Below are 12,524 nucleotides of genomic sequence, written 5' to 3' on the forward strand. Positions count from 1 at the left end.
GAGACACCGCTGGTAACAGCAAATAAAAAAATATATATGTGCGTCAATGTAGTGAATCACACACTTCGGACAAGTATTATCACATAAGCTCAAACAGATCCACAAGCTTTAGTGCACAGGGACACATTTTTTTCCTCGTGCGTAAAAACACTCAATTCTATTTTTCTTGTCTCGGTCTGACCGTTTTCCTGCTGGAAGCTGCTTCAGTTTGCCACTCAAACACTCTCCTGCTGGAAGCTCTTTCTCTCTCAGTTTGCTGTTCGGACTCTGAAACTTGCCTTCACACCGGTCCGGGCTGGTGTGAATTAAGAATCATCAGGAGCGCCTGATATGGCAGCTACCTACCATCACTGCTCCACACCTCCAAAACCGCACCTCAACCAAACTGGTAGCCTACTATTGGCACAAGTAGAGGAATAACTGATGGATGACGGTGTGTTATTGTTCTGTCAGTCAGATAAGTTATTAGACATAAATCCTGTATATGTAGCCTGTAAATTTGTTTTTAGTTTGGTTGCTCGCCTTTTGATTTTTAAGTTCATTTTTTCCAAATACATCTCTGCTTGATCTCCATGACAAAACTACAAGATCAAATTTAAATCGTGTGGGCAAAGGCGCTGGCGCGTGCTCACACCTTGCCATAGTCAATTGACAGCCATGCGAATCATTCATTTTCTTGATCAGAAACAGGTAAGGGCTTAATTTTCCAAATTGCCCACCGGAGCTGCTGAAGCGACCTCTGGGTTCCGCCTACAACTCGCGTTGCCACTGGTAACGCGGAAGATAAGGGGAGGGATTTCGGCACAAAGAGCCAATAGTAGAGCTGGACGGCGCTGAGTGACACCGTGACCGCTCCCAATCAGCGCGTTCGACCCGCCCGTGTCGCATGCCCAGCCTGCTGCCTATATAAAGCACACTGACAGTTTAGTAATCCAGTCTGATCGCCGATCGTCTGGCTAAAACAGGACTTAAAAAGAACCAAGAAATCGACTCAGGCAAAGCCTCTCGCTCACCTGAACACTGACAAAATGAAAGCAATAAGCCCAGTGCGGTCCTTCCGGAAAAACAACGCGAATTTATCAGAGCACTCCTTGGGAATCTCTCGGAGCAAGACCCCGGTGGATGACCCGCTCAGCCTGCTGTACAACATGAACGACTGCTACTCCAAGCTGAAGGAGCTGGTGCCCAGCATCCCCCAGAACAAGAACGTCAGCAAGATGGAAATCCTGCAGCATGTCATCGACTACATCCTGGACCTGCAGATTGCGCTGGACTCCAGTGTCGCACTAACCAGCCTGCATCACCCTGCGCGGCCGGGGCAGGCTCCATCCAGGACCCCTCTGACCACCCTCAACACAGATATCAGCATCTTGTCATTACAGGTAATTACGCCGTAGCTAAATAAGCATCCTACTTAGAAAAACCAAAGCCTGGTGTGTTGTGGGAGATATTTAGTGGGTTTTTATTTGTGCGCATAGCCGTTGCGCCTTTGTAGCCTATGCGTAACTCGCACAAAATGGCTTGTTGGAAAAAAGGAAAATGGCATGTTTTTTTTTTTTTTCTTTTGTGTTCACAATCAGATGAGGAAGAGATTCGACCTATATAGCACTGTTGCAAAGGCAAGGCACCTCAATCGGATGCTGCGTAAGGAAATTAACATTTGGTCTGTTTGTTTGTTTGTTTGTTTGTTTTCAGTCCCCGGAGTTGCCATCAGAGCTGATGACAGATGACAGCCGGACTCTGCATCGTTAAAGCGGTAAGTAGGCTGTCCTCATGTCTGCTGCTGCATTCTGTCCAGGGCTTCTCAGGCTCCGCTACAGCCTGTCTCCCAGTCTGCTGAAGCAGAATGGGTTAGAATTACCATTTACCAATCCATTTGTTCCCTCGCTAATGTGGTTGGTCGTCTCACGTTGCTGTAATGGTCCCAATGTGTTTTTTTTTTGTTGTTGTTTTTTTTGTTTTTTTTTGTCATGAGAATGTGCTGCAACACTGGGGCGTCAGTTTATGAAAAGACACGGACAGTTGGCTTCACTTGAATCCAGTTTTTGATCATATGATTATTTTATTTTTCTAGAATCGCAGTAGAGACTTAAGCTTCTTCAGGACGCGAGTGTGTCAGTAAGGTGACCCAGATCCAAAGATTTATCGCCTTATAATCAAATATAATTCTCTGACTCATCTCGTGTTTCTAAAGGCATACATATATATAAATATATATATATATATATATATATATATTTTTTTTTTTTTTTCCGGATGGAATAAAATGGACGGTATTCGCTCCAGGCTGCTTGGGTTACTGTACATAAGTAGCAGTCGTCAGGGTTGTATTATATCCTCTTGTGTCTATAATGAAGAGCATCTGCAACAGGAAAAATAATGGCTGTTTGGATTACTGCTACTACGATGTCTGCACATAATTGGTACAAGAAGTGGGTAGGCGCCAGCTGAGCGGCAATTACGCTGATTCTTCCCCAGATTGTAGGTTGAAGTTGTGCGAAAAGTGTGTGTATGTGTGTCCTCTCTTCTCCCTCTCTCTAGCTGTGTGTGTGTGTGTGTGTGTGTGTGTGTGTGTGTGTGTGTGTGTGTGTGTGTGTGTGTGTGTGTGTACATCTGGAGCGCAGGGTTTGCTTAGTATTGGGAGTGTTTGGTTAAATGTTAAAAACTGCGGCTTCCTCCCTGGCGCCAGTCTGTCCGGATCTCTGCCCTGTTTGCATTTTCTAAACACGCCTCTCTTTCTCAATCTTTTGCAGGTGTTTGGTCAAGACGCAAAAACACACACAGGACCTGGGGAGCAGGACTTTCCCCCCCCACACACACACCCACCACCCCTTCCAACCTCTGTCCTCCAGGCCTGGATTTTTTTTTTTCTTTTTTTCTTCTGACGCTGAAATCAAGAGACTTTTGGTTATTATGGGACAATCTTATGTGATGTGTTTTCTGTTTGGACACTTCATTATTATTTAACTTAAGACTTTTTATTTGTGGGTCCTTTCTGGAAATGGAAGGCGCGTTATATTCCCTACAGTGGGAGGAAAAACGAGATTATTGTCACAAGGATTATTTCCCCCCTCACCCCTTGTCCCTCTCCTTGTTGAAGTCTTCGCTTTTTTGCGGAGGTGGGAACGTGATTAGAAAAGACAACTTGGTTAGTTACTGTAAAAAGTTTAGTCTTGTCTTGTCAGAATTGTTGGCACATGAAGGACTGGACGTTGTTTAAAAAAAAAAAAAAAAAAAAGAAAGAAAAAAAAAAAGTTGAAATGAAAGAATGAAACCTTGTGAACTCTTATCGGGAGTTTATCTTGTATAGTTGCAGGAATTTGAAACTTCTGCAAAAGTGTAATGTTGTACTTAATTATGCTGAAACTTTTTATAAAAGTAATGTAAATTGTACCTTTTTTATACAAAAAATAAATCAAAAACACAATCTGAACATGTTTCATTTGGGGGCAGTCCAGTTTTGGGGGAGGGGTGGTGGTGGTGGTGAGAATTAAGTGTCTGTCAGTGGATCAGGAGACGTCAAACCAGAGCGTAAAGTCCTTCCCCCAGCTGTGCATCCAGCTGACTTCCCCCTCCTATAAAGTATAGGGGCATGACCGCGCTGTATGTACAGTGAACATGTGACACACTTAAACAAATCTCACAACAAAGTGTCCTTATCATACCTGCAGTGTATGTGACCTATAATAGTTTGAAACACAGCGTCAACAAGACCTAGAGGCAAACAGTTGCGTAAAAGCTTATTTAAGGCGCAATGGCTGCACTTTTACTTTCTCACATGCTATGTAAAGCAAATAGGATTAAATGGTTTAGCGTGACAGCCTGAGCCATTAATGTTCTGTGCTGTAGGCTATGTTTTATAAAAAAAAGAAGTATACAATTATGGAAATTTAACTTGAGGTGAAACTGGGCCGGTGATGCGTTACTGCTCCCAAAGTAATATTTTGGGAGTAGTAATTCATTTTCTTTCTTTCTTTTTTTTTTTTAAAACAGTATTTTGGTTGTGCCCTGTGTTGCTTTCCGTTGACAAATGTACCTCTTCTGTCATTTGATAGACCAGATAGCACCGACTCTACCACCCACAGTGATAAGTTACCCCAGGGAGTGAGAGCACCTAGGGACAGTAAACTTTGCTGCTTGTTGCCAAACAATTAACCAGGTAATATGAACACATAGAAGTAAACAATGGAGGGGTCAACTACTCTAACAAATATATCTGGGTCTGGCAAATCGGCCAACTGAGGAGTTGAAGATCAAAAATGACAGATAAGTGAGATACAGGCCACTGTCACAAGACTGCTATCCTGTAGAGAAAAGCCACCTGTCAATCATCATCGCCCTTACAAGTCCACAGCGTGGCCTCTCACATTCTTTCACACCACAAACCCGCCCATTAGACTTCAGACCCACATGTGATGATTTTACCCCAAGGACCATTTAATGGGATCTTTTACACCAAGTGTGAGCTCACTCTTTACCTAACACACCACGTGAAAACTATGAAAAAAACCATCAAATGATCATTTATATATTAAGTCCAATTAAGATTCATTTACAGTTAGATGAAAAAAAAAGTACCTTAAAATAATCCTCAGCAGGTCGCAGCACCCAACTTTGAGAGTCACTGAGCTGAAGTTGTTACTCTCAGTAGTTTATAACACTGACAGGTAGAGTCCAGCAGCCATCAGCACGTTTGTATGGAGAGTGCGCCATCTGTCGGCCTATATGAAACTTTCCAATGACGTCCTCCACTTACATGTTAGTTTTCCATTCAACTGCGAAGGATAAAACATCAAATGGTTAAACAGAGGACTTTTAGTTGAATTATTCTAATTTATTTACCAGGTTAATCCTTTTCTCCACGGACTTCACTATACACACTTGATTTTCCTGCATGAAGCAGCAGAAAAAAGGAGAAAACATGACACCAATTTCAAGGGTCAACAAAGTCAGCAAAGTTTTATTGATTCACAAAACACAGTTTCACTAGGGAACTTTGGAAAATACCATCGCCACTTTGGAGTCAGGTGCATGCACTTCTTCTACCACAGAAAGTACCAACAACACCACCAAGTACTACAAAGTACCACTGTGTACACTGGCATCTATTAAAAACTACCACACAGAGCACCGCACAAAACACCTGAGACAAAGGCTTCAGTAACATTGATTTTTTTCACTCATGACTACATTTCCTGAAGCAACATTTTTTTCCTGTAACATGTAATGTCCACAACAATTAACATTTCATCATCACACTAACTATCCAAACACATGGGACAGCAAAAGGCCTTGTAACAAGAAGTTAAAGCTCTCCAAATTTGACCTGACTGAAACATATTTGGTATCATTAAATTCCAGATGTAATTATGAATGTATCAAATTTGTGCTTTTTTTTTTTTTTTACAAACCACAACTAATTAAAGTTTTTAATCTCACTACTCTTGATTGAAAGCCAATATTTCCTACATTTTCTTCCTAACAGTAGAACACATATCTACTCTTCTTTTGAACACATCACAACAATCAACAGCGAGATTATCTGAACCAACAACATCAACAACAGCCTACATGACCCTTCTCTGAATAACGAACACATATGGCTCCTTAAAGGACACTCTCCCTCTCATCTCCCAGGCTGATGGTGCGCAGGTTCTGGTTGTGGATGGTGTCAGCCGTGGTGTTGGCAGTGCTGCTGCTGCCGGGGGTGATGATGACAGCTGGCGAGTCGTTGAAGCCGGAGGAGGAGGTGGAGGACTGTGTGCCTGTGATGTTAGCCTGCTGCTGATGGCTGTTGTTGGTGTTAGTGTTGGTGGTGCTGTCAGATGGGCTGCTTGTGTTGTTATTAAGGGTGGTGTTGCTGGCGGTGCGGTTGAGGTTGCTCACCCCACTGGACGGCCACCCTTCATCTGGGCTGCTGGCCATTAGGCTGGCCTCGGACGGAGCCTCGGAGCAGATGGACATGCGGGCCACTGTGGCGTCCTGTAGGCCGCTAAGGCTGCTGGGGAGGAGGCCTCTCTTCTTCACCAACCCCTCCAACTCCAATTCAATCAGACTGGGCTTCAGAGCATCTCTCTCCCTGTCAGCGTCTCCTTCAGCCTCCTCCAGGGAGCGGTCGGAGGAGCGGTCGGAGGAGCTGTCACTGGAGCGCATCCCTGAGTCGGACGACTCCTTCTTATCCAGGAGGATTTCGTTGAGGAAGCTAGGCTTGGTCAGCCCAGTGGGCTGGGAGGCTCTGTGGGTAGACAGAACACCTCCTGTTGCCTCTCTGTGGAGAAGAGGTGTGGTGTTGTCAGCTTCGTCTGGGCCTGAGTCTTCATCGTTGGGAAGCTTGTGGTAGTACGCCCCAGCTCCCTTCTTCCTGGTGCCCGGAGTCCTGGAGGATGAGCTGTGGTCCAGCTTCTCATCCTCTTCACTGATGGGGTCTAGGGGCTGGCCATCGGTCCCTGAGGGGAAATCTGTGGCATCGCTTGTCTTGGACCCTCTCTTGGTGAAGGACTTGCGGCCATCTTGGTCAGCTCCTTCCTTGGCCTGAGGAATGGGAAGAGAATTCGATGAGAATAACATGAAAATATACAGTATCCTGTGCTATTGGCAGGGAGGCCTCTGAAGAGTGGATTCATGTCCCTCTTTAATGTGCCAAGAAAAATAAAGAGTATAAGCCAATAATTAAGAAATGCAAAGAGCAGAGATTTCCCCTTTCCCGGCCCAGAATAAGAACTTTGCCCGTTGCACAGGCTAGAAAAATAAAACATTTAAAAACACAAGTTTTCAAATAACGCAACATAGAGACTGACCTACGTCACGTCCACACAAGTTAATGACGACGGTTACCACAAGTTATTTTCCTGTAATCTGACAGTGGGAGCCTCTACTCTGACCAAAGTATGTATGCTGTCAGTGATGCGTTGACAAAAACTTGACAGTGTACTTGTGACTGTCCACCCACCCCTTTGTCCTCTGAGCTGGCAGCCTGCAGGAATTGTCCGGGGTGGGGCTGCACCGGCCTCTCTCCCCCACTGCCGGACATCTCCAGCTGGGCCATCTGAGCGATGTACTCCCTGTAGGCATCACGATACTCAGCCTGCTGCTTGTCTGTCAGCTTGCAGATGTCATTAGAGGATTCCTGGGAGTTGAGGCTGGACATGCTTGAGGTCCGGTGATTTGCCACCTGACAAGACAAGAAAGGGTTGGGTTGGTGTGTAAACATCCATGCGAGTTTGTTAAGGAATATGTACATGCTGTAGACTGCAGAGTGAGAGGGCTTTATGGCTGTTAACCTACAACGATGTTATCCTACACGCCTCAGTTTAATAATGTAGAAATGTTGCAGTTACATTAGTAGCAAATGAAACATTCAGAATATGAAAATTGGATACAGTGAAAAAGTTGCTGGCAAAGAACGCAGACTGAGTGGCAATGAAAGCCGGGGTGTGTTTTCAGTGTTGGATGATTTGAATTTGAAACGCATCACAAAGTGAGATCATATAAAATAGCAGCGGAGCCAGCTGTCTACGTGTGAGTGTCTGCTCGTGTCGCAGACATTTTTGCAAATTGGGAATAGGGAAGGTGAAAATAACAAACAGGGGGCCCCTTGACACATTTTAGTGCACTGCAGTTTGTGTGTGTGTATTTTTAATTCTGCCATCTTCAAGAGCACCATGAGCTTCCTCTGCTGCTCTCTGTTCTCACTCAAAACCACATTAATGTGAAACCACTGAGGTCACTAACACACTGGCTAAATGGGTGCTTGGTGCAGAGGACACGTAGCCATGTGACAGTTTGGGGTGTGTGACCTTGCGATCCTTTATGTGAGTGTAAAACATTCACATGCACCAGCAGCTTTTATAATGCTTATCTGCTTTACACATGTATATGGGTGAGTAAAATGTGCAGATACACGTTGGATGTGTGTGATCGTATCTGCTGTAGTGGTATATTTACACTAAGCTCTTGACAGGAAGACTGACCGGCCAGTGTGAGTTGTTGGTGTGTCTCTGAGGCTCCTCCAGCCCTGCTCCACTGAGCTCCTCGAAGCTGAGGTTGAGGCTGAAGGCCCCTGATTCATGCTGGGCTCCCCCTGAGCGTCTGCTGGGCTCCCCGTGGTGCACGCTGCTGCCCTGCTCGCTAACAGCTCGGGACTCATCCTGAAGCACAGCCTGGCTTTCAGCATGACGTTGTTCCATCACCTGGAAAAATACATCACAACTCAATATTTCAGATCAATAAGTCATTTGATTTGGGTTTCAGGACTCAGAGTTAGTCGTCAACATGTTTTTTCAAAGCATGTGGTATACAAAACAAGTATGTTAGACAGCAACAGCAACAAAAGCATGTGTTTGTGAGAGGAGAACTGTGAGCTGTTCCTTAAGTGGAGCTATTCAGCTGTCCACTACCACCCGACAATAACCTCCCTTCATCCAGATATCAGTCAGCCATCTTGAACCAGATGGCTGCGCTGGCTGCATCCTGGCAACACAACACTAGTTAGTACATGGAGCATTCAGGCTGCTGCACTTTCCTGCTGCTCCTATGTGAGCTCTGCATCAGATCTCCGGTAAAACATGACCAATCTGGGGCTGTGGTCTGGTATTAGGAGCACAGACTGACATTTGATGAAGTGGAGCTGGCTACATGTGTTAGTGATTTCAGCCCCGGCTCAGCCGACTGGACTCCTGGCTGAATGACGAGCACCCTTCTCGTAATACGGATTATAAAATCTCCTATCCTAATATCTCAGCGGAGAACAAGATGTCATATTATGTGATGCTGTCTTGCTTCTTTTTCGAATAAACAAGAGCTGACATGTATCAACAGGAAGGCGCTGGCTGGCTAAGTGTCTGCAAAGTATCACAGAGGAGAATGTGTGCTGTTGTAAATCTATTTCAGGCCTTTACTCTAGAGTAATGAAGGGGTTATAGTTGTAGGTGGACTGATGCTTTCTTTATCACTTAAGTACTGATGGCCCATTTCTTTTGATTTGACTCAACAAATAAAAATCTTCTTTTATGCCATTTAAAACTTTAGCTGTTATACATAAGAACCCCACAGAGCAACAATATTAAACCTGGCTGTGAGGCAAGTGAGAGAGTAATGTAGTCTCACCATTCCTCTAAAGAGCTGCCAGTCACCAAAGTTCATCTCCATCTCTTTCTTCAGCTCGTCCAGGTTGCACTGGGACAGCACCCGACCATTTATATTAGCCTGCAATGGAAAAGGAAAGGACAGACTGGTTTGTTCACTGATTGATTGAAGTTATTAACGTGTGTAAATTAGAATCGGGCGTACAACACAATCATGTGAGGAGGCAGTGCAAAGGGGGCTGGAGAGAAGCTATGCAAACATACAACAAGTATATGCAAAGTATCAGAAAACCTATTCGGTCTTTTCTACTAAAACAAGAAGCTCATGTTTAATAGAGACATGGATCAAATTTTGAGTGTTATTAATGGACGCACCTTCTTGACGGTGGAGGTGTAATGAGGCAGCATGTTGGGGTCGATTCCATCCATCTGTTTAAGACGCTCACAAACTGCATCTGTGTTCATGGAGCTGAGCAGGACTGCAGGAGAGACCTACACAAACACATGCATATCTAATTAGAAAACAGACGACTTATTCAGGCGGTTTTCGTGAGTTAAGGTTTCCAGGGCAAACTCGCACACTCTGTTAGAGCAACTCATCACTCCTAACCTATTGATTAGGGCAAAACAAGCAACAATTCCTGGCAAAGAGACGTGCAGGCCTGTTACTGCGAGGCACACAGAGGTGCAAAACCACAATCCCACACAGTAATTCTCTCTATCAGTCACACAGTGTAAGTGTAAAAGTAAACAAAGCTGCCAACCTATCCAAATACACTGTTACCTGCTCTTATTCTTTTTCTCAGTGTATATATAAGCAACTAAAGTGTGTGCACAACACTTAAGGATTGGAGTCTGTAAGTCTGTGAGCCACTCTTGAGCCGAGCCTCAACTGAAGCGGTGGCCGCCTAAGGAGCTGCGAGGCTTGAAGTGACTAATACCAGTGGCCTGTTGATGCTGTCTAAGGCCTCACAGACAGTCTACATGCCACCCCGCTGGCGCACAAACTAAACAAACCTCATCCACCCTCCTTCGTCCCACTCCCTTCCCTTTCTTCACTCACTGAACCCTTGCTCTAACTTCCTTCTTTCCTGCCTTCCTTCCTTCCTTCCTTCCCTCCCTCCCTCTCTCTCACATTCCTTCCCTCTCAGCCTCCAGAACTGACCTCCTACTCTCTTTTCCATCACTGTTTCTCTCTCTCCCCAATCTCTTCCTCCTACTCCCTCCCTCGTCATCTCTGCTCTCTCCTAGCTATTAACACCATTAAGACATGGCTTCAGACTAAGCCCCCCGGCTTTGTTTCTGGTTTCGAGGGAGAGGAGAGCAGAGCTTAGTCGGCCTGTGAGTGGTTGTTAGACAAAAAAAATAAGCAGCTCACACAATACAGTACACAATAGTAGGTGCCAACTTTCTGTAGTTGTGGGCAAGAGGATGAAAACTGGCACTCAGGGAGTTTAACTACTGTTCATGTCCACATAATAAAGAGTTTTCTCTAGAATGAAACTATGTTAGTGCATCTACTGAACTACTACAGAGAGACCAGGACCTTTAGATGTGTTTTGATGTCTAAGTGATGAGTCTTTCTACAGCATGCTTAATGAACCAGTGTGTTAGTGTTAAAGATTAAACAGAGACGTGAGGCAGAAGATGGAAAAAAGGTTGGATGTGGTGAAGAAAGAAGCCATGAAACCAAAGGTGTACCTGCTTTAATTTGTAAGGCAGCGACTTTAAATGCTTCATAAGGAGACAAAAGGAAGCAGACAGACAAATTGTCAGACAAAAATACACACAGACATTTATGACATTATAAACCCGGGACTGTACCTGTGAGAAAAGAAGGGGGGTGGGGGGGTGGATTAAGACAGAAAAGACAGACAAGCAGCACATATGTTGAACTCATCATCAGAGGACAGGAGAGACATTGACAACAGCGCAGACAGACATTTATCTGCCTCGCAGCAGGGGAGGAGACGGCTCCTTAACAGAAGCTGTGCAGCCAGCCAGCCACGTCAGACTGGAAAGGAAGAGGCTATTGGAAGTAGAATTATTACACAAGGAGATTTTGTTTTCACTGGAGTCAGCGGGTTTTTTACAGTCATAATCTTTGCAGACAGAATGGATTGCGGACGAGACGGAGACAGAGAGAAAGACCCAGTAAGAGAATGAGACATCTCTTGCTCCGTGCAGAAAAAGCAGAAGTTTCAATTCAGCTAAGGCCTTGAATATGACTCCTCGATTCAGACTGCGATCGTGTGTTCTAAGAATGTGAGCAAAAGTGTAAATGTCTGCGGGTGTGTCTGCGTGTGTGTGTGTGTGTGTGTTTATGTGTGAACCCTCCCAGTGTGTGTGTGATAAGACCGTAATTACAGCTGGGCTGAGCTCAGGGCTGGGCAGAAGGATGGGGAAGAGGAAACAGAGCTCTGTGAGGGAGGAAGCGTCTTGGTAAGGAGATAAGCTCTACCAGCGCTGGGCTCATTGTCAGTGTACGTGCGTTTGTGCGTCTGTGCGCGCGCGCGTGTGTGTGTGTGTGTGTGTGTGTGTGTGTGTGTGTGTGTGTGTGTGTGTGTGTGTGTGTGTGTGTGTGTGTGTGTGTTGCCAGCCCCAACAGTTGCTCTGATGATAATCCCGACAGGCCGCGGAATCCATACTCACACTTATATCAGCGAGGCAATTACACTGGGCTAGGCCCGCTTACATACCCAAAGAGTCACACACAAATGAGCGAGTGTGCGCACACATCCACATTCACAGACTTGTAGAAATGCAGGCACACATGAGCACTGCACAAAGAGATAAAATGTGAACCACAAAGGGATAAGATGGGCTAATGTACATGGAAAAGCCAGAATTGGAGGAAACTGAGGAAATTTATACTGAGGAAGGAAGGAGACAAAAGAGCAGGGGAAGATGTGAGGAATGAAAAACCATATAAAAATTTAAGATAGTGTCGAAGGTTTAAAGCAAAGGATTTATAAAAATGTTTTGAGACGGACAAGAAATACAGATTGAGCAGAGATACGTGGAAGAAACGTTACATGGTGATCTACATTTAAATCTTTCATACAGCTCCCTTAAAATGCTTGCTGGCAGTGCCCTGATAAGTGGCTTTGTGGTGCAGAAATCTCCTGAATAGTGTTATCATTAAATTGTTCTAATTGTGGCTGCCTTCTCTTGAGATGTGTGAATATCTGGGTGTAGAGATTTTGGTTATTTTCAGTGTAACTCCATGCATTCCTCAAGTGGGTTAACGAGACTTTAATGTCCATTTATAAGAAAATGGGAAGTGCTGCTCTGCCAATATCAGAGTTAACTTCACTCAGCATGTTATATTTATTGCTGTAATTAATGCTGTAGTTAGTGTATTTACTCTACATATTCTGCAGCGAGCAGCCAACCGTGATCACTTGACTGCTGTTGGTTTTCACAGCAGTCAAACATACA

The 12,524-nt window shown here is 44.7% G+C and overlaps 2 protein-coding genes across 7 annotated transcripts in view; one reads left to right on the forward strand and one right to left on the reverse strand.

Annotated features, from left to right (window-relative positions):
- Window positions 1-920: 920 nt before the first annotated feature.
- id2a (inhibitor of DNA binding 2a) lies at window positions 921-3,427 on the forward strand. Its single transcript, XM_023393739.2, has 3 exons — window positions 921-1,382; window positions 1,696-1,756; window positions 2,754-3,427. The coding sequence occupies exons 1-2, from the start codon at window positions 1,029-1,031 to the stop codon at window positions 1,750-1,752; spliced, it is 411 nt and encodes a 136-aa protein (XP_023249507.1). The 5' UTR covers window positions 921-1,028; the 3' UTR covers window positions 1,753-1,756; window positions 2,754-3,427.
- Window positions 3,428-4,931: 1,504 nt separating this feature from the next.
- kidins220a (kinase D-interacting substrate 220a) overlaps window positions 4,932-12,524 on the reverse strand; it is a 45,216-nt gene continuing 37,623 nt past the window's right edge. For 4 of the 6 annotated variants that reach the window (XM_087170276.1, XM_087170275.1, XM_023393731.2 and 1 more), the window contains 5 exons: window positions 9,459-9,575; window positions 9,106-9,204; window positions 7,971-8,189; window positions 6,950-7,171; window positions 4,932-6,531 (listed from right to left, as the gene is read on the reverse strand). In XM_087170276.1, coding sequence (XP_087026402.1) covers window positions 5,608-6,531; window positions 6,950-7,171; window positions 7,971-8,189; window positions 9,106-9,204; window positions 9,459-9,575 — 1,581 coding nt within the window. In that variant the 3' untranslated portion in view covers window positions 4,932-5,607. Of the gene's footprint in view, window positions 6,532-6,949; window positions 7,172-7,970; window positions 8,190-9,105; window positions 9,205-9,458; window positions 9,576-10,784; window positions 10,818-12,524 lie in introns of all 6 variants that reach the window. The other 2 variants (XM_087170274.1, XM_087170277.1) reach the window with 1 other exon arrangement.

Source organism: Seriola lalandi, unplaced genomic scaffold, assembly GCF_002814215.2.
Source record: "Seriola lalandi dorsalis isolate HSWRI2012SDOR001 ecotype SW California unplaced genomic scaffold, Sedor1 jcf7180002054942, whole genome shotgun sequence".
Taxonomy (NCBI): Eukaryota; Metazoa; Chordata; class Actinopteri; order Carangiformes; family Carangidae; genus Seriola; species Seriola lalandi.

Bases quoted from the DNA above. Each gene is read 5' to 3' on its own strand.
- id2a (XM_023393739.2), top strand. From the start codon at position 1,029: ATGAAAGCAATAAGCCCAGTGCGGTCCTTCCGGAAAAACAACGCGAAT. The intron at 1,383-1,695 runs GTAATTACGCCG...GTTTGTTTTCAG, and splicing joins TCAGCATCTTGTCATTACAG to TCCCCGGAGTTGCCATCAGA.